Consider the following 27,509-nt stretch of genomic DNA (forward strand, 5'->3'; position numbering starts at 1 on the left):
AGTCCTGGGTCACATGTCTGTTTACACCTTTAATGCGATGTGGACAAAAAACGTACCAGGCATCTGAATGCACCCTGACATATGATCACTCAGGACGCACTGAGGACGCACTGCTGCTGTTTACACCTTAAATGAGAAGAGTCAGGATCCGGATTTCTAAGGACGTATTTTAACACTAGGTGGGAACAAAGCCTGAGTGACATTTGCCACCTGCTTTAGAGTTGGATGTCCCTTTTCTTTTGAGTGGAAAGCCCCTGATGCTTTGTGTTCAACATTTTGGCCAGGAAAAGACAATAAGATAAAGTTAGTATAAGTAAGTATAAGTGGTCCCTTATTTTATTCCCTTTATTTGTGTGTTAACCGGTCTGCCACTGGAGGGCAGTGTCTTCTAATTTCTCACAGCCAGAACCCATTTGTCCTAATACCCATTCTAATGTAATAATCTATGGACGTCATTTACATTATTGCATATTTCTATTGTCACTCATTTAGTGACCAAGCATATTTGTTCCTCAATAAATGTAATTAAAAATCAGTTAGATTTCTAATTTGCATTTTCCACTGTCTTTCCACTTATCAGCTAAAACACGGCTTGTACTGTCATTACTTCAAGATAAAAGCCCCTGAACAGTTCACCAGCATTTAAAACTTGTGAGCTGAGAGTCAGGAGTGTACGAGGAGACCATGAACGCAGCATTGGGGGAGCTGTCAAACTCGCGGAGCTGCGTCAAGACGCTGCACTTCACTAGACTCATACCGGAAATAAGACCGCTTGTCTTCAAAATAAAACCATGTTGTTTCTCATATGAGGGATCATTAAGTAAAACATATTTACACACAAAGCTACAAAGGTTAGAGACAATCAGCCTCCACAAGACAACTTGGAAGGGCTAATTTATCAAAGTTCAGTCTGCTTCAGTCCAAGGTTATTACTATCATCATTAACGAAAACAAAGGAAATACCGAAAGCCAGGTATGAAAAAAAATTGGTTAACTGAAATACACATGAATAAGAGGCTTTACAAAAAACACAACTAAAATTAGGGAGAAAATCTGTTTAGTTTTTGTCTTCATTGGTTTATTAGGTTGTTCATCTGTCCTCAGTGAAAACTTTTTTTTTTTTTTTTTAATGGTTTGATGTTTTGAGTTGTCCTTGCACAGTAGTTTTCTGACCTTTTTGGATCTCACCCCTGATAAATACCCCATATTACAAAAAAACAACAACAACAAAAAAAAAAAACCTACAAGTGACACTAAAACTAGTAAAAGTTAAACTAAAACTAAGCATTTAACACAAATGAAAACTAAATTAAACTTGCAAACCTGCTGTAAAAAATGAACTAAAACTAAACTGAAATTGAAAGCAAAAAGTCAAGAAAAGAAAAAAAAGGAAACTATTATAACCTCACTTCAATGTCCCAAACTGATGCTCTGCTCTGTCTCTTTTAGCCTTTTGCAACACTGAAATTAATCTACTTATTCATCAGTGCGAGCTCTCTTTTATGGACAATTTAGTTCATAAAGTTTTGGCAGCTGCAGAAAGTGTCTGGCTTCTTGTTGCTGTTAATTTACTATGGAGGAACTTTACAAACAGCTATTTAACAGCTAAACTTTGACTGTGTGTGTATTACTAATAGTTATATGAAACATTTTAATGCTGGCAAAAATCAGAAAAATATTATGTTCATACTATACATTACTATATGTATTTATCAACTTATTGACTCAAAATATTGTAGACCCACATTGTTTGTAAATGTTTATCATTATTTTTAAGAAAAAAAATTAAACTTCTTGTCTTCACTTATTTCTTTCTTTCTTGGTTTATTTTTCAGGGATAATACCCACCATTTAACAGCTAAACTGATGGTGAGTCAAAGTCAGCTGGAGGGGCTGGTTTTCATCGACTTTAAAAGGCAGCCTGAAAAAACAGAAATTAAAATGTATGTGTTACAGAGATTAAAAACTACATGAGTAACTCAAGCAGACAAAACAGTGTCCATGTAAGCACTGCATACATAAGTCACGATAGCGGAACACACCAATAATGCTTTTATTTTGAAAGCTGAAACCGGAACACTAAGGTTTTCTCTCGGTAACTTTACACGGTCGACTTGTCAGCATAGAAACACAAACACGGAACTTGGGGCTTGTTGCAAAGCATGCACTCCATTAAAACGTCCGCACACACTGCGTAGAAAGGCTCTCTTGCGGTTGCTGTTTGGCGGAGAAAACTGCGCCAATGTCGAGGGATGGATAGGGAGCCAGAGAGAGGCGGAGGTATGGTCCAGAGCCGGGGGGACGGCGGCGCAGCAGCCGGGGAGGCTCTGCAGCAGTGTCAGCTCATCCAGAACATGATCGACATCTCCGTGTCCAGCCTGCAGGGGCTCCGGACCAAGTGCGCCGCTTCCAACGACCTCACCCAGCACGAGATCCGCACCTTAGAGGTAACGGCGCGCTCCAGGTGTCGCTTGGCGCTCGGACAGAACGCCTAGCAGAACTTCGTTGAAAACTTTCGCAGTTTAACCATTTTCATGTTTGTCAGTAAAATTAAACACCTGAAAAAACAAAACAACTCAAAGTATACATCACAAGGAGACGTTCTTCAATTCGGCATAAATCCACTTGCATTTAGTTCAGTCAAATCTCAACTTTTGGATTGGTTTGTCACTCACTCTCCCTCCTTAGCACACCTCGGTGGGAGGCAGCTAGCAGTTTGAACAGGCTCTAAAAAAAAGAGAGATTTTCTTGAAACGATGTGCTGCTTGGAGATGAAAATGCATGCCAATTTTTACCGGAAGTTTTGTCGTTTCGTACAATGTGTGTAAAGTTGCTCTTCGACTTGTGTACATTTGTCTTTAAGCAAAGCGGTGTTGAATTTGCAGTTTTTCAAATGCAGTTTGGGATGAGGGTTTCTGCTGCAAGAGGGCACGCACCAAGTGACACTTGATGGTCCAATTTTACACAATAATAATAATGCTAATGATAAGAAGGAGAATCATATTAATAATATAAATCTTAATGTTTGTCATCCTCTAGCCTTTTAAACATGCCTAAAGTCGTTACAGCCACTGAAGGCTGCGTGTGTGTATTTATATATTCTTGGTCATGCAAGACTTCCTGCTCTATCACAGAGATACACCTATACTGAATATCTAAAATTGCAGTTTTTTCAATAGTTTAAACCTGTCAAACCAGGCTAGTTGTTATCACAGGTCTGTTAAAAGCCCCAGGCACTGAAAAACTAATATTAGAGTGAACTGGCTGCACAGCTCCTCTGACAAACTGAACATGTCTTCTAGTGAAGCAGGACACTTGTCATTGGTAACTTGGAAGTCAGCAAATTGAATGGCTCATATAGTCTTAAAGAGATTTGTTTAGGCTGTTGTAACTCTTTACAACCATGAATTAAAGGTGAGTGCTATATTTGATCACGTTCACCATGTCTCACATTTTCATGCTGCCAAAGAAAGTCCTGCAACAGCGTTTTCATCAGTGTTGCGGCTCAAGTCCAATGGGCAGTTGATTTGCTGTCTGTTTGACATGGAGCTGATGCAGCTGGAGCATCAGGACGATCTCTGTGGTCTGCAAAGGAGTGGCTACTGCTGTCTTCTCCCCCGGGGGCCTGCAGGAGCACAGAGCCCTTGTTGTGTACATCTCTGTGGCAAGAGCCTAAATTTAGATGTCATTCCCTCCCACGCATTCTCAGCGTGGCCTCTTAAGCAAGAAAATCAAATGACGTGCAAATAGAGCGAGAAACAGTGGGAGGGGAGAACAAGGCAGAACTGGGTTTGTGTGCCCGGGCTCCTGTTGTTCATATAGGAGAGAGGGAGCTGTGTACACAACAGACTTTCTGCAGCCTGGTTAGACCTGAAGACTACGGTCAGGGAGTCAGATTTCTGTGTCCATGGCTGTGTTTACACGGCCTGGCTGTGAGAGCATGGTCTGCTGACATGTGGTGCCAGTACTGGCCTTTTATCATCACATATTAGATATTAACCAGTCAGTATCATCCACCTCCGACAGGCTCCTCCCTTACTACAGCTGCATAAAATGAAAATGAAAAATTACAATAAGACCTGCTTGACATCACACATTTTATTTAGTTATTTGTTCAATGACGTTTGTGTGAATTAAATCTTCATTTAGAGGCAGTAATGTATGCTGGAGTTTCCCTGCCATTGATTTATCGATAGGCGAGGTTGGTAACGTTGCCCTCAAGAGCTTTTAAATCTAAAAGGATTTCATTAATTTGTGTTTCAATGGAGTGTTTAGTGTCTGAAACCCAGGAGCCTGTGGGTTGGCTTTTATGTTCAAGGGTTTATTAACCCTTCAACATTTTATTTTTTACAATTTTGTTACAATTTTTCACTGTATTTTTTCTTGCAATATAATTAAATGCATTTTCTCTTTTTTCTTGTAATGTTTTAAATTTTATCTATTTCTTTATTTTTTTGCAAATTTTTCTGAAATAGTTTTGCTCATTTCCAAATCACCTTGTTCCCATGTTTTTGAGAGCAATAAGGTGAATTTGCTCAGGTTTCAAAGGGTCAGTGAGTTTTGTGTGACACAGCCAGCTGCGTCACACACACGACAGTAATCGAAACCAAGAGATTTTACAAAGAATGACGTAAGCTTTTTTTCCGAGTCAGTGTAATCTTTTTATTGAATCTCAATTTTTACTGCATACATAGACAGAGTTGCAAAGTTCAGATTTTGATTTGTTTTTGTTTTCTGATGTTGTGTATTTTTTTAAGCACAGCCTGCACAGTGATTTGAGATCCATCCTGTGCTGTGAGGAGACTTGACAGATGCAAGTGTGGGTGCAGTTGTCAGACTTGAGTTGCATACTTAGCTGGTGCGCCCTCAGATGAAAGGCTCTGTGTGTTGCAGGAGAGACACAGTTTCTTGGGGGATCTACTACTTGCCTCCACAGAATAAACTCATCTTCTGTCAAATCGTTTCCGTCACAGTTTGATTTGAGCTACACAAGTGGACAAAGCCTTCCATGTCAGTGGAACTGCATAGTTTACCAGAAGGCAACACTGCAAAACAAGCATCCAAGTTAGTATTTCCTCATGTGAACACGGGTAGTACAGAACATGTCACTCTGAAACAGCAACACGTCACTCCGCTGTTTGTATCCCTCCATCGGCTCAAATTCAAGTCCTTGACATTCGCTTACAGAGTAGTAATTAAATGTTCTCCTACTTACCTGGACTCCCTCTTCAGGTTTACGCTCCGTCCCGCCCTCTTGGCTCCTCCATGCAGCGGCGCCTGGTGCCTCCAGCACAACGAGGCCTTAAATCAGCTGCTGGACTCTGCTCCTCTGTGGTTCCTCAGTGGTGGAACGAGCCGCCAAACTCCATTCGATCTACAGAGTCCCTGTCAGGCTTTAAGAGAAAGTTAAAAACCCAGCTCTTTAGGGAACACCTGCTCACCTAATGGACTGTGTAACTCCAAAAAAAAAAAATCTGCCTCCATGCTTTCCTCCTTCCTCTATGCTCTTTATTCCCCTCTGCTCTGCCTTGTAGCTCCTCTGTCCTTTGGACCAGAACCAGAACTTTACGGCTCTTGTTGTCATTGCTCTCTCCTGAACAGATCCTTGCTTGTGGTGTGTAAAAATCTCATATGAACGTCGCTTTGGATAAAAGTGTCTGCCAAATGTGAATTGTGATTGTAACTGTATTTGTACGTCTGTGCTGAAGTGCTTTTGTTATTTGCACTTTTGGGGAATTACGTCACAAATCGTAACTTGTGATTTTGAAAACTGCAACTGTGCGTTGATGGGAATTTTGCCACGCCTTCACATAATGACATTTAACGCAGGTGGGTAGGTGGTAGTGGTTCTGCTCAGAGGGTTGCAAGGCGTGTTAGGTAATTGAGTATATATCCTGTCGTACTGGTGCACAGTAAGGGTTGTTATGGAATATACAGGCATGGTTGGGAGTTTAGGTACAGATGGGTACAAATAAAAGGAAAAACTAAAAAGCGTCCACTGCTTCGTTACTTTTTTTTCTGGCAGATTGTATCTGCAAGCCGACCCAGAGTCCCTTCAGATGACTAAACACTTAATGACTGTTGTGACATTTGACTGATATTTTACTGGGAAATCAACAGTCACACATGTTTGTACTCGCGCATCAGTGGCACGCATCTAACTAGAAATCAGTAATATTATGTATAATAATATATATGTTAAACCACATGAGTCATTTGGTCAAAATATCGCTAAGTATTTGAAAAGTCAAACATCAAAATATAGGCAGGTTCACTCATGACAAAAAAAAGAAAAAAAAAAACAATGCAAAAACACGGTACCTAGGTACCTGGTGGTACCTAGGTCCCGACAAAAGACCCGAGGAGAGAGGGCGTTCTCAGTTGCAGCCCCCAGGCTCTGGAACTGCCTCCCCATCCACATCAAAGCAGCCCTGAGCCTGGAAATGTTTAAATCCCTGCTCAAAACCCACCTCTTCTCACTCGCATTTGCTTGCGCTTAGATCTTATTCCCTTGACTATTTCTTGTATTTTATTCCGGTTCTCTCAATGCACTTTTTGCAAATTGAACTTTTACCAGAGTAATTGTTTGTTTTTGCTGTTTTACCTATGCCTGCGCATTTGTTTTACTGTGAAGCACTTACCCGTGCCTGTACACCTGTTTTTTTTGTTTTTTTTTTACTGTGCATTTATTTTTACTGTGAAGCACTTTGGTTCAGCTAAGCTGTTGTAAATGTGCTATAGAAATAAACATGACTTGACTTGACTTGAAAAACAAACAAACAAAAAACAAGAACATCACATTCCACAACAACAACTGGCTCATAATGTCTCTTATGGCAGGCGTCCCCAACCCAGTCCTCAAGGTCCCCCTGTCCTGCAGGCTCTGGTTTCAGTTCCACTCTTGCACACCTGACCCAATTAAGGTCTACACACCTTCATGCAGGTCCTGTCCAGGTAGATCTGTTTCAGCCAATCAGGATGAAGCTCTTAAATGGATCAGGTGTGACAGAGTAGAGCTGAAACAGAAACCTGCAGTGCAGGGGGGCTTTGAGGACTGGGTTGGGGACCGCTGTCCTCAGGTGATATTCTGTCATTGTGGCAACATCAGCTCCATATCAGACAGACAGGTTTATCCTTATCGCAAGTAAACAGGTGCTCGACCTGTTTTCATTGTCCACTTTTCATTTTGACATCACTTTTGGCTGGCTTTTGTGGTGTTGATAGAGCAGGACGTCGCAGTGCATGTGGCCTTGAGTTTGATGCTCACTGTAAATCAATACAAGGTTATTCTGAGTGATCGCCTTCATCCTGTGATGAAACACTCCTACCCTGATGGGAGCGGTCTCTTCCAGGATGACCACGCCCCCGTCCACAGAGCACGAGGGCTCACTGAATGCTTTCAATTCAATTCAATTCAATTCAGTCTTTATTTGAAGTGTAGAATCACCATGCGACATGGTCTCAAAACACTTTACAATTTAAAAGGAGTAGCACGACAAAAATACAAATTACATGTACAGTATATAGTATATACACACATACATATATACACATATATGCACATACCTACATACACACACATACATATATATTGAACAGACATGTTTAAAACGCCAAACAGTAAAAAGGAAACAAGTGAAAATATATATGGGTAAAGGAAGGAAGCAAGCGGTCTAAGAATGGCTATAATAAGCGGAGTAAAGGTGGGTCTTCACTCTTGATTTAAAAATATCCACTGAGCGGGCTTCCTTAACATGAGAAGGGAGGCCATTTCAAAGAAAGGGGGCACGGTAGGCGAATGCTCTATGACCGGCAGTTATCTTTTTGACGGGAGGAAGGACCAGAAGACCGGCACTGAGTGAACGGAGAGGACGTGCTGGTGTATATAGTGTTAGGACTAGTAGGGTGGAGCAAGTCCCTGCAGAGCTTTGAAGGTTAAAAGGAGTATTTTAAAATCAGCTCTGGCCTGTATAGGTAACCAGTGAAGAGAGGCCAGGATCAGTGTGACGTGAGTGAATTTTCTGGATTTGGTCAGTATTCTTGCTGCCGCATTTTGAACAAGCTGGAGACCTCTAATGGTGGTTTTGGGAAGACCGGAGAAAAGGCTATTACAGTAGTCTAGTCTTGTAGATACGAAAGAGTGGATGAGAGTTTCAGCATCGCAAAATGATAAGATGGGACGGATTTTTGCGATATTCCTGAGGTGAAAAAATGCTGACTTGGTGATGGCCTTGATATGTGGCTGAAAAGTGAGATGAGAGTCAAGGATTATTCCAAGATTTTTGACTGTTGGGCTTCCTGAGATAGTACAGTTTTCGATATTAATGGTCAGGTTTTCATAATGGTGAGTCTGATTTGGTGATCCAACAATCAATAGCTTTGATTAGGATGAAATCATCTTCAAAATACCAAATGAGAGAACATCTTCTGGAAGAGTGGAGCTCCATAATTTCCAGAGAGGTCCAGAGACTTGGAGGATCTGTACCAAGGAGCTCTGAAGCTGTCCTGGTGGCGCGTGGTGATCCGACACCTTACTAAGACACTTCATGTTGTTTTTTCTTTTGTCACCCATCACTGATTCTTGGGAATTTGGATAAAACAGGTTTTAATTTTGAAAAAAAAAAAAAGTGTGTTAAATTACAAAATCTGAAGGTATATCATTATAGGCCAAGGTCTTGGCTGTTCAGCAATGTACCAGTGCAACCTCCCCATTTTGCATTTTTTTCATAAAATAGGTTTTTCCAGTTATTAGGCTACTTTGTTTTTGTCAACACTGTCATCGTAATGTTTTTTTTTTTTATTTGAAAAACATATTTTTGTATTAAAGAGACTATTACTTTAATAACTCAACAGCACCTAAGAAACATATTGTAAGCATATTCATTTAAAACTAATATAACTGCCTCTGACGGTGGTGACACTAATCTGACGGTGGTGACAGTCGCCTCATTAAAACATACATTTCCAAAATTTATACCACTCAAGTCAATGGCTTCTTGCTTAACAACTTTATTTAACTATTTGGTACAAAAAATAACAATCCTGAGCACTGTTATAAGGATTTTTCAGACTTCAGTCATCGCCGTCAGACAGAAAACCTGACGGTGGTGACGTCTGACGGTGGTGACAAAAACCTGCTCTTTCACATGAAAAGCATGAGTTGTTCACATTAGCCAGCTTGTTTTTGCCCTGTTGCTACCTGCATCAGACCTCTTCTTAAAAAGTATACATTTATTCCATAATCTAATTTAATATTTTTTATACAGAAGTGACGGTGTTGACAATTTATGGTTGTGACAGTAGCAGTGTCCAAAAATATGTAGAGATTTAAGAGAAAATAGAAAACTTACAGGAGCCTGAGTGGTCTTGAAGCATGCAGTAGAGCTGAAGGTTTGAAAAGGGGTCCTCAGGAATGTAATTGACCTTGTATTTTTTTTATTATTATTTTTTCTGACGGTGGTGACGAATATGTGGGACACATTTTGGGCAACCACAAAATAATAGTAAATATTGTTCAAAACCCATCGTTTGTAGTTTTTAATACATATTATGATGTACTCTTTCATGTGGTAAAGATATTATTCAATGAAATTATTACTTTTTGATTTAATCAAGTTGAAACGATTATCTCCTATCCGAGGACAACTGGTTTTGTAGGCCATGGGCCAACATATAATCATTAAATTAATACAAATTAAAAATAAACCTATAAAAGAACCTTACAAATGTGCAAAGGACCCTCTGATTATGCCCTTGATTCTTTTTATTCATTAAAATGTTGTAAATTTCCAGCAGAAATAGCATTTTTCTTGGTGGGAAGTGATTTATCCAAATTCTCAAGAATCAGTGCCATCTGTTCATCTGTCCCCTCACGGTCTTGTTAGTCAGCACACCACCTGTAAAACTCAAATAATGATTTCTTTTAAAGACTAAGTCCCCAGGCCCCATTAAAATGTTGATTTCCATAATTTATAATCATACATAGCTCAGCTTCACCATTTGGCCACAGCTTCCTGCTAGATATCAACACAGTGGAGCACGGCTAAGATGAAGGCGGGACAAGTCACCCGTCTGTTTGATTTTTGTATTTATTGGAACATTCAGGTAGTGGAACTGAACTAAGCCAGCAGTAAAACAGTGCTGGTGTATACAAGGCGATCTATTTTTATAAATGCTCAATAAAACCTGTTATAAAACATGGTTTGCAATCTTTTTTTAGTGGATTATTTTCAATTTAGAGTATTTCCTGTTTTCAAGAAGAACATTGATTGTGGTTTCTGAGAGGCTGATAAAAAGAGCTCTGCTGGACTGAAGGCTAGCAAGAAGCTGCAGCAGAGTGCTGACGTGTCAGAGTGGTGAAGTTGTGTTATGTACAGTCATAAATGGTGGGAATCAACATTGTCATGCAGCTGAAAAAAATCCCCAAATCTAACCTTTAAATGGCTTTCATGTCCAATTTTGGACTTGGCTTTTGTCACAAGATTTTCTCCCATGATGCCAATTTGAACTTCAGAGATGGCATAGTGCTGACAGTAGGAGGGTCTGCACACGCTGAAGCCTGTAGTGAGCTAAAAAGAGAAAGTGAAAAATGAATTACACACTCCATGGTCAGCTACACAGAGACCACATGTTGCCTTCAAAGCAGTAAAACCATCATCTTGCATCTCTACGTGGTGTTTGTAGACTCTGACTATGACTCACAGAGGTTGTTTCATTCACACCCCTTTGTGCGATGGACTGGAGCTGTTGCTGTGTAAACGATAGTACAGGTGGTGTGGAAGAGGCGGTGGCGTAGTGATACATAAACCAAGTAGTTCCTACAATTAGCAAGCAAGAGGGCTGGAAAAGGGCGTTGATAATGAAATCACTACATGTGTTATACCAGCTTTAGTTTCAAGAGGCTTTGGTTCTCCATTCGTGTTGTTTTCTGGTTCAGGTGCACTCATTCAGTTTATAGAAGAACACTCTGGCAGAGAGGGGGCTAATGGGTCAAACTTGGATCTCTTACACGTATGGAATAGGGGAATAGTAATTTAATAAGTACAATTTAAATGTTGCTAAATAAAATATTGTATTGATACAGCTGGTATTGCGATATTTTGTGTGGCAATATTGTATCAATACACGGACGCTAAGTATCCATATTGTATCACAAAGAATTGACACAGCATATTTGACAGGTTTTCATGACAGAGTTGGTCAGTGTGTCTCATTTTGCTGTTACTTGATAAAACAGATGTGGACAAAGTTTCCTTTGGGGATATACAATCAGTGTCCACTTTCTCAGCTCCACCTGTCCAGTCTAATGCAGTTCAGGTCAGCAGCTCTGCTATAAATTCTACCTTTTAATAAAGTTTATAAAGTTCAGTTTGTGTTCACATTGTGGAGAATGTGTCAATTTAATTCTGTGTTTATTATTGAGGTTGTAGTTTGCAGAGGTCTTGCACTGGACTACATTATATTGAGAGATGTTTCTAATTTTTTGTCCTCCCTATTTATATATTCATGATGAGGGACAGAATAGTGGAAACAGCTCTCAGTAAAATGCAGTCCAGTCCAACAGCAGCACTAACTATGAGCTCAATGCCAAACATAGAAGTGAATGAACACCTCTATTACTGTGACAAGAAGACAACCTGAGCATTACAGGCAGCAGGAAAGGAAACTTTATGGCACAACAGTTGTAAGGGATTGGATTAGATTGGATTAGTGCAGGTGAACCTAATAAAGTGGCCACTGAGTGTAGTTTGCAGTTGGAAAAAAGGTAATAAATCGCAAGATATCAAAGTGCAGTATGCTGGGTATTGCAATAACATTGCAATACCCAGCATACTGCAAAATGTTTAAAATAGCGGTGCTATGGTATCATGATAATATCGTATCATGGCCACCCCATAAAATACTTGAGCAAAAATGTAATTAACTCAAGAAAAACCACTGACTTTAAAAAAAAATATGCTTCGAACAGTAAATGCACACAGTAACATAAGTAACGTAAGTAACGTAAATCTAGGTCTTTCCACCTGTGGGTGGGGCTTTGATTTTTGATTTTTGGGCCACTTACAACCCCACTAAACCCTTTAACCATGAGCAAACTGTCACACAGCCTTGGAATGACACAAATAACTAATTTATGTCATTCCTTCTGGGGAAAAAAAAACACAAAACAAATGGAAAAGGCTTCCACATTGCAGGCACCGAGGATGCACTTGTGTTTCCTTGCTCAAGCTTTAATAACTGTTGATTCGCTGATGCACTGTGAGGGCGTAGCGGCATCGCTTTCAGCTGAAAAACCTTGTCTTGGTTCCACATTCTTCAGAAGCGTTGCAAACCCCCAGCGCAGTGTTGCACCTTAAGAAAAGTATTTACAGTAAGTCAGCGTTTGCTTGGCATTTGTCTCAGCCGCGTCAGAGCCAGCCGTTGAGGCCGCCCAAGACAGACGGCAGCCTGAGGAAAGTGTCAATGATAGCATCAGGAAAGCCCCATGTGGTTTCTTCACTGCTTGCTCTCTTGCTCTCTGTCCTTTCATTTCTTTCTCCCTCTGTTGGTCCCTGTGTATCTTTTGTTTTCTCCTCCCCTTTCTGACCTTTTCTGTGGCTTTTGTTTTTACTATTCTGTCAAATAACATCACACACCCCCTCCTTCTTTATCCAAATTAACCCACAGTGACGAAAACTGTGCTTGGTGCATTGTAGCCAGGTTATTTTCCTAAGCGTCATTGTACCTCACAAAACCCTGCAAAAGATGGTTATTTTGATTTGGCATATCTGCTAAAACCTTTTCTTTTCTTTTTTTTTTCCAAAAGCTTTTCTCATTTGATTTGCAAATAATAGGCTAATGTTCTGGTGTCAACTACTCTATTTTTCTTTTCACCACTTTTTTTTGCCTGAGACGCATAAATATTTTTGTATTCTCACTGCTGCATCTGGTGTTGCATTCTGAAGTCTTCATTTTGTATGAATGGGCCTTTAAATGCCACCTGCCATTCATTCACAGCATAATGTCTTCCTGCTGACCAGGGTGACTTCCGTTGTTTTTATTTTTATACAACTTTTGACCTTCACTTCAGTTTCAGGTTCCTGAATTTCAGTGAGTCACATTCACTTATTTCTGTATTTATTTATTCATTATCACAGTAGGGCGTATTCTACCTGTGTGTGTGTGTGTGTGTGTGTGTGTGTGTGTGTCTGTCCGTCTGTCCGCAGCTGATCTGGCACACTGCTGGACCATTCAGCCTAATTTTTTTGTGCGGTTATGACTGTACGATGGAGAGCCTTTTCTCTCTTTTGCCACTTTTGCTCTCTCTCACCATTCAGTGTCTAGCTCGCTCGACCACCGCTGTTCTCTCCTCTCTCTCTCTCCTTCTTCTACTGGGCCAATCAAGCTAATATAGATCAATTTTTTATCCTATTGTGGCTGTGTTTGCTCCAATCACAGGTGAAAAAAAATCCAGGATGTGCGTTGTGGTATTTGCATGAGTTTATGAAACACACTGCAGTCAACAGAGCACAGAGCAGACACACGAGAGAAAAACACTGTGGAAAGTGTCAGAGGCTGATGTCGTCTGACAACAAGGTGGGGTCAAAATATGTTAAATAGCCTGATGCTTTACAACTGAAAAAAAATATGACATGTAAAACATCATATCATACGTCAGCAGACTGATTTGCTTAATCTATGCTGGTCTTTAGTCCGAGGCGGAAACCCAGACAACAACAGGCTGAAGGAACCTTTTAGTTCCTAGAAAAGGAGTAAACGTTGCAGAGAGAGAGAGAGAGAGAGCGCGAGAGAGAGATTTTTCCAGAGCAGTTTCTGTTCTGTTTTTTCCTCTCTGAAAGGCTCGGCCTCAGAAGGGAGGAGAGAGAGAGAGAGAGAGAGAGAGAGAGAGAGAGAGAGAGAGAGAGAGAGAGAGAGAGAGAGAGAGAGAGAGAGAGAGAGAGAGAGAGAGAGAGAGAGAGAGAGAGAGAGAGAGAGAGAGAGAGAGAGAGAGAGAGGCGGTGTGTGCAGCGACAGACCGAGCAGGGTGTCACTCTGTGGGAAACACTCTAATTGTTGTCATTTTTTGTCCATATCATCTTGGATATCATTAATGCAAATTACCATGAAATATTGCGATATTATGAAGACTTTGTTTCTCGTTTGGCCAAAGTCCTGAGGCAGCACAGCGTTTGCTAACCTGTGTCATCTTGTTTAAGAGCAGTGGGCGGGTCCAGCTCCGGCGTCTGTGCTCTCTCTAGATTAAAAAGAAAGAAAAGAGCTTCCCTGCAGCCGCTGTCACGCAGCAGGTAACACAACAACACACTTAAGCAAACCAGGTGGGCACTGTTACAGATACCTGCGGCTCCCCGCCCCCCAGTCCTGCTCCCGTCCTCATGTAACAGAGCTGCGGGAGATGCAGACAGCGATAGACACTGAATGTAAGCCCATGAGCTCAGGCCTGCTGTGGTGCAAACTAACACCCTCCATTTTTCATCCAAGCGCCCATAAGCAGCAGAGTGCATCAGCTCATCTCAGACTGTTTTCAGATAAGGCTGGACGCTCGGGCCGCAGGCACGCCGCCTCCCGCTGCAGCTTTCCCACATAGATAGTGCTGTTGAAACTTTAATGTGCTCTACATAGGGTAGGCACCTGTGGACCTTTATAGGACCGTCTGCAATTGAAAATGGAGACGTAAACTTAGAATGCATGTCCAGCCGACAGCCAGTACCCATTTGTGGTCAAAACTACATGAAAGCTTATGGAGAGATTTATAGTGACATTTTTTAGAGATTAGTGTTTAAAACTAAAGGAATTAATGGGGGAACCAATGAAATTCAGTTACGGTCAAGTCAAAAATCTCACTGCACACCAACAAAGCTCTAGATCCACTTGATAAATAAATAATAAATAAATGATATTGCTCGTTAGGAGACTGATCACAGCTGTGGTACAACATATACAATAGGGTGGTCATGTGACTGCTGACTGAATATATACACTGTGACTGTTTTCCCAAACCACATATACATCATTTCTCATCTTTAAAGTCCCCATGAATTGACCTCACATGACCTCTACTTACTGTAAAACAGAGCGTCTTTAATAGTGACATCTGCCGGCAGTCGTGGGTCTGAATTCAAATTTCAACCAATAAAACCATCACAAACCTTTAGACATCCTCTCTTGTTCACCTGTCCCAGAGGTCAGCAACCTTTACTATCGAAACAGCCGTTTTCCCTCCTCGTCCACCAAATAAAATTTGTCTGGAGCCACAAAACATATCTGATAACACAGCTTATAAAGTTTTATGTATAATTATGCTGTATATACAAAATTGTAGTTTATTGCATTTATGTTATTATAGACTGACTAGAGAGAAACCTGTTTTTTTATTGTCATTTTTATGTGTTATAACAAAAGAAAACACCAAACTCTTATGAATAGAAGAAAAAAAAAATACACTGGCATGTGGAGGCCGACTTGGAAATCAGTTAAACACAGAACAATACAGGTCTGTTTGGGTTCTCCTGATATTTGTGGAAAATTAATAAAATAAAAAGTAGCACTTTTTTGAAATTAATAAAACATATAACTGCAAAGGATAAAAATAAAAAAATAGGACAATTTGTATTTAATTATGACGCCACACATCAAGCAGACAGGTAAGCCAGCATCGTTGGCAGTGAGAGAGCAGAATTAAACTCTCTGTTTTTTCTTTTTTTTTTTTGGATTTACCCATGGTTAGCTCACCAGGGGCCCGGGGCCAGGGTCTGGGCCCAGGGCTGGGGGTGGGAAACTCCAAATTAGCCCCCTGTACTGAATGATGCTGGGCTGAAGACATGGCAGGACGTGACATATTTTCACTGATGAATCATTAAAACATTTTTTATTTTAGTGTCACAGTCTCACCTAAAACTACAAGATAAAAAAATTGTCCGCTGTGCGACAGAAATAAAATAAAAACAACTGTGCCCTGGCCTATCCCTTCAAAAAAAAAGTTGTGTTTCTCTCCCAAACTGAGATCCTGTTGGTTTGCACTTGGTGATGGATCCTTCCCTGCCCTGTGTCCTGCACCCAGACATCCTGTTTCAGCAGGAAACCCATAAAATCAAGACAGTAACAGTCTATTTCATGGGCTCTTTAAATAGTAAACACTTGCAGCAATTTTACAGAAAATATTACAACAATAGGTTCAACAATAAAAAGGTTGCATCCATAAGAAAAGAAAAATACATTACATATAAAGTCCATTCCTAGGCCAAAAGATAAAGTGCATCAGTATCTTTGTGCTCTTCATATCGTTTTGCCTGCGGACACACTGTCTATGTACTTTATTAAGTATGCGGTTTTGAATTACAGTTGTATACGTTCAGTCAGTAGTCACATGACTGCCTTATTGTTTATATCACACCAGTGATCAGTCTCTTAATGAGCCAGCCTGATGAAGGAATACCTGGAACATGCTGCTCGCCATGTTTTCTTTTACTTGCAAAATATGTTGAAACAAATGTTTCATTTGTCGAACAGGTCAAGATTTTTGACCTGACAGTATTTTAATTTCCTGTGTTTGACTGGCAGAGGAAGACAGTAAGTAGCTGGTGAGGAGACATGGCTTTTTTTATCAACTGAAATTCAGCGGTCAGATTTTTCTTCTTCCCTTAGCGAGATTGCATTGGTGAAAGTTTACATCTGTCCTTTGTGGTTGCTATAAGACAGAGATGTCAAAGATACGGCCCGCGGGCCAAATCTGGCCCCAGAGCATGTCTCATCCGGCCCCCAAGATGATTTGGAGGGGAAAGAAACAAACAAAAATATTTTTAAATCAAAATGTTATTTTTTTATATTGAAATATTTGCATCTAATTATTATCCACTGCTTGTAAGAAGCCAAATAAGAGGTTTCTATGATAAACTGATCAATTAATGATTATAAATGATAAATTCTGTTAAATTAATTAGACCTCATACTACAAACTATAGTGTAGGAAAATAAAAGAAAAGCCAGCAGCTGCCTTCCTAACAGAGTCTGAGGCAGCCAGAGAGAGAAGCCCTGCTCTGTCAGGCTTGGAGCCGTCTGTCTGTCTAACACGAGCCCACCATGGACCAAAGCCCTGATGTCATCACAAGGTTTCCATAGCGTACAGTTGCCATAGCAGCGCCGGTGAGGCTGGCGCCCTGGTGAGAGAAGCGTCTTGATGTTTCTCTGGATGTAATGAAGACTATTTATAGAACGGGCTGTCAGCTGGAAGGGGAGAGCTGATAAAACAGGGGCAGAGACGAGGTCGACCACCTCTGTCTGGGAGTGACGCAGCAGGCGGCACAGGGTGTTTGTTTTCAGGGATGCTGTGGAGAAAAAAACCCAAGGGAATGGAGTTTAACCCTCTGAATCCCAGCAGCCTGTAGGCGGGGATTTTTTTTTTTTTTTTTTTTTTTAGGCCTATTTGGGCAAGGGTACAGGGAATCTTCAGGGGGAACTAAAAGGTCAACATTAGAGACCAAATAGAGGTGGAAACTGTAGACTGTAGCTCAGGTCTTTGATATAGTTATTATAGTATTATTAAATATTATAGTATAGTTATTATAGTCGTACGTTTGTTGGGTATGTTTATTTATTCAGAGTTTGTAAGTGTTTGAACATTAGCATAGTAGCATATGAAGCCATTCCCATGTTCAGTTATATGTCTCAAGTTGTTGCAGCAGTTTTTGAGTTGACAACATTTCTTACACAGATTTGGTGCAAAATTTCACGTTTTTAAGCTGTTGGGAATAAATAAAATGGTCAAAAATCCCTCCAAAACACCACATCAGGACACCAAGACCTCGAGGAACACCACAGAAAAATTCATGCTTCGATTTGGTGTCGAAAACCTGTGACTTCTGCAGATTTTTGTAAGAACTGCATTTTTCGGCGATTGGATGTTGAGCGTTCTGTTGTAGAAATGTGTCAGAAACTGGCCCTTATTGTCAGTCTACCTGGAAAACCAGACATTCTCTGAACTGCTTCGCTCTCTAGTTTGTGGCTGTAAAGTTTCATGAAGCTGTGATTATCCTAGAGGTCACTAAAGGTCATTTTATCCAGTGACATCAAGTTTCAGAATTAATTTGGGTTCGCTAATTTGCTTGTTGCCTTTTTGCCCAGGTTGTTGAGAGAAATCAAGTCAGTTTGCTGAGGTTTCATAGACCGAAACACTATAAAGAATAGGGTTTACTACCTTTTTAGGCCGTGAAACTTTAGGATGTAAATTCACACTACACATACTGTGTTACTGCCCTGATGTACGTTTTGAAGATTTGATCCTTTGAGAGGGAAGAATTAATGAATTATTTTCAGAAAAACAAACTGATTTTTATTTTACTTGCTGGTTGTTTGCTCTAAGATGATGATCAAGGTGATACCGTTTTTTATATTTACAGCTGTAGTACAGGTTGCTCTGCTGAGGAGGAGAGCTGAATGTGAGCAGAAGTTTAGTCAAGAAAATATGTGTGTTTGTGATGTGTGTGTGTGTATTTTAACATGGCAGTGAGTGTGTGTGTTCAGCAAATTCTCAGCTGACAAAGCCAGTCTGACCGGGATATTTGCTCACTCAAGATCCTGGCTCAGCGAAGCTTTACTAACCTCGGTGGAAACGCCTCGCTGTCTGTCCGGGCCTCGCTCTGTGTCTCGGGCCGGCTGCTGGTGTGTGTGTCCTGGTGGCCTGAGGACGAGCTGCTCAGCCGGGCCGGCGCTGCGGGAATCCTCAGCCTCAAAATCAGGAGAGGGCCCCGCCTCTGTCCCTGCTTGTCTTAGAGCATCCACCCTTTTACCAATAAATGCCCCAAAAACCTTAATTATAATTCCTGGAGGACCTGGAAAAGCAGCAACAAATAAAGCTGTCGTTAACGGTTTGAAGCCTGAGCAAATTCACCTGATTTCTTTCCAAAACATTATATATTTTAAGTAAAATTACCACAAAGTTACCTAACCCTATGGGAACTTAAAAAAAACAAAATTACAAAAAATATTTTTAAAAATTCCAGAAACCTAGAAGGAAAAAAAAAAACATTAAAGAAATACCATAAAATGAAAATAAGCAAAAAAAACAACATAAAATTACCATTAAAAATATCAAAAAAGTAAATGTTACCAGAAAACTTAAAGTTATTATCATGATATTTGTTAAATTAAATTACAATAAAAATTATCATAAATTTAGCACAAAATGATGGGAATTTTGTTTTTAACAAAAATTACAAAAAATGCCAGAAAATTAGTTAAAATAATTAATAATTAAATTATGTTAAAATAAATTACAATACAGTTATCATAAAATTCCCATGTGCAATTTCATGAGCTGATCACTGTGACTAAGCAGCCACTCAGGAATTGTTATCATACCAAAATACCATCCACAGTTAGGTAACTTTTCAAAAATTAAAATCAACTTTTGCTTACAGAGCTGCTAACCCACCTAAAAGAATTTATTTTGTCACTTTCAGAGCGAAGTGCGTGAGTCCTGCTCCAAATATCACAGGGTTTTAAATCTTGACAAGAATAAAATTCAACACACTTGAGTAGTTTTCAGGGCAGAAATGTTTTCAGATTTAAAGAGGATTTAATATGCGCACAAAATATCTGCCGTTTGCAATTTCAGTTAAAAAAAAATCTTAGTGCCTGTATTGACCTTCAGAGACCTGAATCCTTTTTGTCCTTTAAGCTCAAATTTGTTCAAACTAGCCTTTTATTTTGACAGTTTGCTGGTGACCGTTCCCCGGCGCAGACCTGTGGCGAGGACCACCAGCCGGGGATTTCCTCTCTCTGAGCCTCAAGTCTCACTTCTCACCGTTTGTTTTACATACAGCACTTAACATTCATGGTTGATATACAAAGAAAACGAAACCAGCAGGCGTTGGAATGAAAATTTTCACACCTGTTTGTCGCGAATTGAGATGCAGACTTAAAATTAACGTCTCAGGTCTGCTCATACGGAGAGAAATGAGTTAGCCAGATGCCAAATGACACAAACTGTAGACATGTGAATATTATGTGAATGCATTGAATGATCAAACTGATCATATGAATTACTCTGCTTGCTGTGAGTAGCTTTTTGTACTTTTTTTTTTAAAGTTTTAAGTTTTTAATTTTTGTTTTACATAGGCATGTTTTGTCCCAATTGTTTTGCTAAATTTAGTATCCCATCCGTTACAGAGTACAGATATTTTAGCTGCTCCATAAGCTGTTCTGTAGGACAGTAGTGGTGCTATCTTCCTCTCATTGTTACTGAGTGCTGGATACTGGCTAAATGCTCCAAATGCTAACTGTTAGCCTCCTGCCATTGTGGTGAACTGCCATGGTATGAACATAACATCATATTTCAAAACTGAAAAAATAAGCTTTGAACTGTTCCAACTCAGTGTTTGAAAGCTTGAATTCATAAAAATGTTTTGCACGATCTGAATGCGTTTTGAATGCATGTGTAATATTTGATAGGCAGAGAAAAAAAAAATTAGATTTCTGCAAACATACTTTGAAATTTCGATCTGCGCAACGCATGTCAACACAGGAAGACCATATAAATATTGCACGACTACACCAACATGTGCAATCTATCTGTTCCACTGATCAGATGAATGTGAAGCATGTAGATATCATCAGTACCAGAACTAGAAGACTAGTCAAGTGCAGCAATGGCTGGTAACTGACCACTGTTTTCTAGGGCAGTCAATCACAAACTTCATCACAATACGATATTATATTACTAAATCTACATTATCCAAAGCCAACAGTTTTTCCCTCACAATTGACAGCTCCTCAGTTTCCCCCTCCCCTCAGGTTAAGAGTCTGGGTGTCATCCTCAATAGCACCTTATCGTTTCAAGGCAAGGCAAGTTTATTTGTATAGCACAATTCAACACAAGGTAATTCAAAGTGCTTTACAGAGACATCAAAAGCAACAAGACACAATTTAAAACAATAAAAACAGTCAGTAAAAAAGGGAAATAGAAATTGAGAATGATAGCGATAATAAAATACAGTAACATTAAATAACAACAGGCTCAGTACATGGCCTGAGCTATACGACCAAGGGTCCAGGCCGTGATAGGCCTTATCACCCCTGCGGCTCCTTGCCACCAAAAGGCAATAGGCCAAGGGTCCAGGCCGTGATGGCCTACATCACACCTGTGACTCCTTGCCACCAAAAAGTGAACTTAGACAAAATTTGAGTTTAATTTCAAAACTGGTTCCGTCAGAGATTTCAGCTAGGATCTCTCACATCAATAACATTATCCGGTCTGCATATTTCCACCTACGCAACATAAATCGTCTCCCCTACCTCAGCCTCCACACCATTTTTATCCTTGTTCACAGCCTTGTCATCTCCCGTATTGATTATTGTAATTCTCTTCTTTTCGGCCTCCCTCACAAATCCCTCCATAAGCTTCAAATCCTGAACTCAGCTGCCCGCATCATCACCAAAACGCCTTCATTTCACCACATTACCCCCATCCTGCAGCAACTCCACTGGCTTCCGGTTAAATTCAGAATAGACTACAAAATCCTTCTATATACTTTGAAGGCCACCCATAACCTCGCCCCTCCCTCTCTGTCGGACCTCCTCCACATTGCCTCATCCTCCCGTTCCCTCAGATCCTCCTCCTCCATCCACCTCACTGTGCCCTCCGCCTGCCTCAGCACCATGGGGAGCAGAGCCTTCAGCCGCTCTACTCCCAAACTCTGGAACTCACTCCCTCTGGACATCTGTAACACCGACTCTCTTCCTCTGTTCAAATCTAGACTCAAAACTCATCTGTTTAAAACTGCATACTCTCTGTAATTGCACTGTTTCCATTTTATTTTAGATATTTTTACCTGTGTTTTTACTGTTTGTTTCATCTTTTGTAAAGTGTCCTTTAGTGTTTTTGAAAGGCGCTTATAAATAAAATGTATTATTATTATTATTATTATTATTATTATCATCATATTGATTCGATATGATATTTGCCGATATTGCAAAGTCTGCCACAATACGATTTTGATTTGATTAGAGTCAGGGGCCTGCAAAGAACTCACAAAACAACTAAAACAGTGCAGGTTTCTTGTCATGCATATTCCACTCCTCACATGCCTCTTTCACAACTGCCCCCAGATTTGCTCCAGTGTGTGCATCGTTCAAAATGCGTGTCTGAAGAACAAAACTCTTCATTTGCCAGTCAGTGTCAGTATGATGACAGGTCACAGTTACATAGACTTGTGTTGTACATGATGTCCACCCTTTTGCAGTGATAGCGACTCAATCAATCAATCAATCAATCAATCAATCAATCAATCAATCAATCTTTATTTATATAGCGTCAAATCACAACAGAAGTTATCTCATGATGCTTTACAGGTAGAGCAGGTAAAGACCACGCTCTACAAATTACAGAAGAAGAAAAAAAAAATAATAAACCCAACAAATTCCCTCCTGAGCATGCTCTTGGCGACGGTGGCAAGGTAAAACTCGTTCAGTGTTCAGTGATTCTTATTTAATCTCGTTTTTGACTCGATTGTACAGAGTTGGTTTCAGGCAAGTTTCAGGAAAGTGCTGTTGTGATAGAATTGCATATTTCAGCTCCAGAGTATGCTGTAGTTCGTGAAAACCATCATTCTCAACAACTCTGTAAGGCCTCATATCATGTATGAAATGGCAGCTGTGATCCTTACTGCTCCTCAGGAGTTGTGATTCAGTTTTTGTGGAAAAAAGCTGGTCGAAGCCGAGAGGAGGATGCGGCAGCTGGCCTGCTAACTTTAACTGTAGCATGAGGGTCAACGTCATGTCTGCTGTTCAGGAGCCCAGCGAGGTTTGTTGTGTTTCCTGAGTATCTTATCTGTAACGGCATTGTTTGCATACAGCGTGTGTTTTGTCAGCTGACTGTCTTTTCTCCTGAATTAAAAGTATTTCCATTAGCTGACTTATTTCCGATAAGGGCGTGAATATCGCCTTGCCATTATTAGCACAATACTGGCTAGCAGCTACTACCATGGTTTCAGGTGCGCTTAGGTGAAAACAGCAACACAAGCGTGCCTTTAGAATTTCAAAATAATGGTGGCATGATCTGACAAATGACGATGATGAACAATGGTCGCACTTTGCATCGATCCTCTTGCATCGTTGAACGTTCTATTGATGGATCGATCTGGATCAATGGACCATTACACCCCTCCTGTTTTTTGCATTCTCTTGCAACATATTCCCAAGGCAGCGTATGTTAAAGTTTTGGCAAATTCCACCTTGTCACACAACAGACTCTTAAGGTACCCTTTTGTCTTTTATTGACTCCAGTTAAACCTTTTGCGACAGTATTGGAAGTCTTGGGACCGTACGAATTCCATTGCTGTGTAGCTAATTTTACATTACCAATTACATTAGACAGCAGACCCTTACTGCAGCGATGATCTGGTCAAAATGATCTGGTAAAAAAAACTTGGCTGCAGATGCCAAAGCAAAGTCCAGCAGGCTGGCTGGGACAGAGGACAGAGTGTTGTTTTGATGGATGCTTGGACAGCTCACTACTGATGAAGTCACATCATCTACATAATCATTTACATCCCATTTTAGCTGCTGAATGGATTATAAAAAAGAAACCCTCTTTATAAACAAGAGAAAAGGGGGTATTAGGACCGCTGTGCGGGTCCCCAATCAGGCAAACAGGAATCAGGAGCTCTTTGAAGCGGGTTGGATTAATGGAAAGTATATTTTTAAGTTCATCTCCTTTATAAATAAACATCCCATGTAGAGTACGACCGGCAAACTTAAAAAACAAGGCGCACTGTTCCGTTGAAAAAATGTTAAAAAGCCTTTATTATTACCTGGCTAAGTAAGATTTAAAATCTGGCTACTGACCAGTGAGTTTCAGCTCCACGAGCCTCCATCAGGGTGCATGAACACGGTGACAACGATCATTTCAACACATTTTATCCACTTTATCCTGTCACTAAGTCACTCAGAGCTAGTTGCAATTTCATGAATACTTCAAGTATAATGCTTGTTGGTTAGCTGTCAGTATGGGTAGACCACATTTTCCGATGAACTTATCACCCCACTGAAATAAAACTGCTAACCAACCCAGCAATCTCTCTCTCGCTGACTTTCACATCGAGTTTCAGTTCCCTGACGCCTTTCGTAAAGCACCTACAAGGAGGTTTTAACAGGTTATCAAACACACTCAATTTAATACTGACACCTTCTACACAGCCAACACTACCAGATGTCAGTAGCTAGCGAAAAGGTAAACTCACCTAGAGATGAACCCGCAAATGTACAGTACAGGCCAAAAGTTTGGACACACCATCTCATTCAATGCGTTTTCTTTATTTTCATGACTATTTACCTTGTAGATTGTCACTGAAGGCATCAAAACTATGAATGAACACATGTGGAGTTATGTACTTAACAAAAAAAGGTGAAATAACTGAAAACATGTTTTATATTCTAGTTTCTTCAAAATAGCCACCCTTTGCTCTGATTACTGCTTTGCACACTCTTGGCATTCTCTCGATGAGCTTCAAGAGGTAGTCACCTGAAATGGTTTTCACTTCACAGGTGTGCCTATCAGGGTTAATTAGTGGAATTTCTTGCTTTATCAATGGGGTTGGGACCATCAGTTGTGTTGTGCAGAAGTCAGGTTACTACACAGCCCACAGCCCTATTGGACAACTGTTAAAATTCATATTATGGCAAGAACCAATGAGCTAACTAAAGAAAAACGAGTGGCCATCATTACTTTAAGAAATGAAGGTCAGTCAGTCTGGAAAATTGCAAAAACTTTAAATGTGTCCCCAAGTGGAGTCGCAAAAACCATCAAGCGCTACAACGAAACTGGCACACATGAGGACCGACCCAGGAAAGGAAGACCAAGAGTCACCTCTGCTTCTGAAGACAAGTTCATCCGAGTCACCAGCCTCAGAAATCGCAAGTTAACAGTAGCTCAGATCAGAGACCAGATAAATGCCACACAGAGTTCTAGCAGCAGACCCATCTCTAGAACAACTGTTAAGAGGAGACTGCGCCAATCAGGCCTTCATGGTCAAATAGCTGCTAGGAAACCACTGCTAAGGAGAGGCAACAAGCAGAAGAGATTTGTTTGGGCCAAGAAACACAAGGAATGGACATTAGACCAGTGGAAATCTGTGCTTTGGTCTGATGAGTCCAAATTTGAGATCTTTGGTTCCAACCGCCATGTCTTTGTGAGACGCAGAAAAGGTGAACAGATGGATTCCACATGCCTGGTTCCCACCATGAAGCATGGAAGAGGAGGTGTGATGGTGTGGGGTTGTTTTGTTGGTGACACTGTTGGGGATTTATTCAAAATTGAAGGCACACTGAACCAGCATGGCTACCACAGCATCCTGCAGCGACATGCCATCCCATCCGGTTTGCGTTTAGTTGGACGATCATTTATTTTTCAACAAGACAATGACCCCAAACACACCTCCAGGCTGTGAAAGGGCTATTTGACCAAGAAGGAGAGTGATGGAGTGCTGCGGCAGATGACCTGGCCTCCACAGTCACCGGACCTGAACCCAATTTAGATGCTTTGGGGTGAGCTGGACCGCAGAGTGAAGGCAAAGGGGCCAACAAGTGCTAAACACGTCTATGTCAATGGCAGGAGGCTAACAGTTAGCATTTGGAGCATCCAGCCAGTATCCAGCACTCAGTAACAATGAGTGGAAGAGAGCACCACAATATCAATTCTAACGTTTTTACAACCAGCTTCAGTATCAGTATTAATCTGTGTTATCCATGTTGTTGTACAGCTTTTTGCCATCCTTACTAAATTTGTTAGTGGATAGTGAAAGAAATATAAACACGATAATATAATTGAATAATAGAGACGGATATTTTCAGTTTAGTAATTCGTACATTATCGTTAACTCCCTGTCCTCTTGTCCTTTTTAAACGGCATAGAAAAAACAATGACAGCTGTGTTTAAATTGAAGTAAACGTGTCGACCTTACCGTGTAACCTTGCTGTTGCAGCAGCAAATACTGAGAGATTGCAGCAAAGAAATGGGAATACAAAAAACAACACAGAAAAGGAAAGTTATAGAAACACACACAACCCACAAACTCAGCACTAGTGCATAATGATAAGAAATGTATGAATGAATGTGTGATAAACTATGGATTATAGCAAAAATAGCAGAAACACTTACTGAGGCATAGAAGAATGACCAAAAATATGTACAATACTAATAAGACTTAAATCTGTCCACTCTGAAGATGTGGGGAGAAAAACAACATAAATATACACTCAGTGTCACTTTATCAGCTCCACCTGTCCAGCCTGATGCAGTTCAGGTCAGCAGCTCTGCCATAAATTCTACCTTTTAATGAATTTTATAATGTTCAGTTTTTGTTGACATTTTGGAGAATGTGTAAATTTAATTCTGTATTTATTACTGAGGTTGTAGTTTGCAGAGGTCTTGTACTGGACTACATTATATTGTGAGGTGTTTCTAATTTTTTGTCCCTCGTCTTTATATACAATGAGTGGGACAGAATAGTGGAAACAGCTCTCAATAAAATGCAGTTCAGTCCAACAGCAGCACTGTGCCAAACATAGAAGTGAATGAACACCTCTATTACTGTGACAACAAGAAAAGCTGAGCATTATAGGCAGCAGGAAAGGAAACTTTATGGCACAACAGTTGGATTGGATTGTATTAAATTGTGCAGGTGTGCCTAATAAAGTGGCCACTGCATACATATCCAATACAAATTAGAGAAAGAGTAATAATATGTGAAGTTGCAGCATACATTCAGTATGTACAAAAATGTAAAATTTATTTCAGCAACAGTGCTTCTGCTTGAGTTGGATAGTTTCTGTTTCCCCTGGCTGGCTTAGTGTTCCCTGACAGAGTGTATGCTCTCTGTGTGTTGTCGCCCCCTACAGGACAAGCTCACCAAATACTTCTGCCAGCAGCTGCAGTTAAAGCAGCGAGTGCCTGAGAGGGAGAGGACTGAAACTCTGGCTGGATACCCGAGACTGGAGGACTGGCTGCGCACAGTGAACCTCAGACCACAGTTCATACAGGTGAGTATGTTTGTGGCTTTGCTTGTCTTTTCTGTTGCCTTTTTTTGTGATCGTGCAGAAACTTGATCATTTATGAAGCTTAATCAGAAGGTCTGAGAACACATCATCAAAATATCTGCAAACAGTCCATAAAACTTATATATTTGCAGAGTTTCCTCTGCATACGTATAATTGTGTTTGCAAATATGTCTCATATTTTTTCATGCATAACTTTGCTCTTGGCTACAGTTTTTAAAAATTCAGTGTTTACAGCTTCTTAGATCTGTGATAACAACATCAGAATGTACAAGACTCAGAATGAGCAAAGAAGTGATTAATTAAATTACATGAAAGTTAAAAAACAACAACCTTTATGCATGTCCTGTTTGGAGTTAAGTTAAAAACACAAGTAGTGGGGATATTTTCTGTGCAAATTCCAAAACACAAGCTCCAGTCTGAGGAGCTTGTGTCACATGTTACTGATTCCTTTGCAACACAGC

The 27,509-nt window shown here is 40.3% G+C and overlaps 1 protein-coding gene across 2 annotated transcripts in view; it reads left to right on the forward strand.

Annotated features, from left to right (window-relative positions):
• The first annotated feature begins 2,179 nt into the window (after positions 1–2,179).
• LOC115370582 (kinase suppressor of Ras 1-like) overlaps positions 2,180–27,509 on the forward strand; it is a 64,145-nt gene continuing 38,815 nt past the window's right edge. For both annotated transcript variants that reach the window (XM_030067671.1, XM_030067672.1), the window contains exons 1-2: positions 2,180–2,447; positions 26,890–27,030. In XM_030067671.1, the coding sequence (XP_029923531.1) occupies positions 2,253–2,447; positions 26,890–27,030 (336 nt within the window). In that variant the 5' untranslated portion in view covers positions 2,180–2,252. The remainder of the gene's footprint in view (positions 2,448–26,889; positions 27,031–27,509) is intronic.

Source organism: Myripristis murdjan, chromosome 13 (genome assembly GCF_902150065.1).
Source record: "Myripristis murdjan chromosome 13, fMyrMur1.1, whole genome shotgun sequence".
Classification (NCBI taxonomy): domain Eukaryota; kingdom Metazoa; phylum Chordata; class Actinopteri; order Holocentriformes; family Holocentridae; genus Myripristis; species Myripristis murdjan.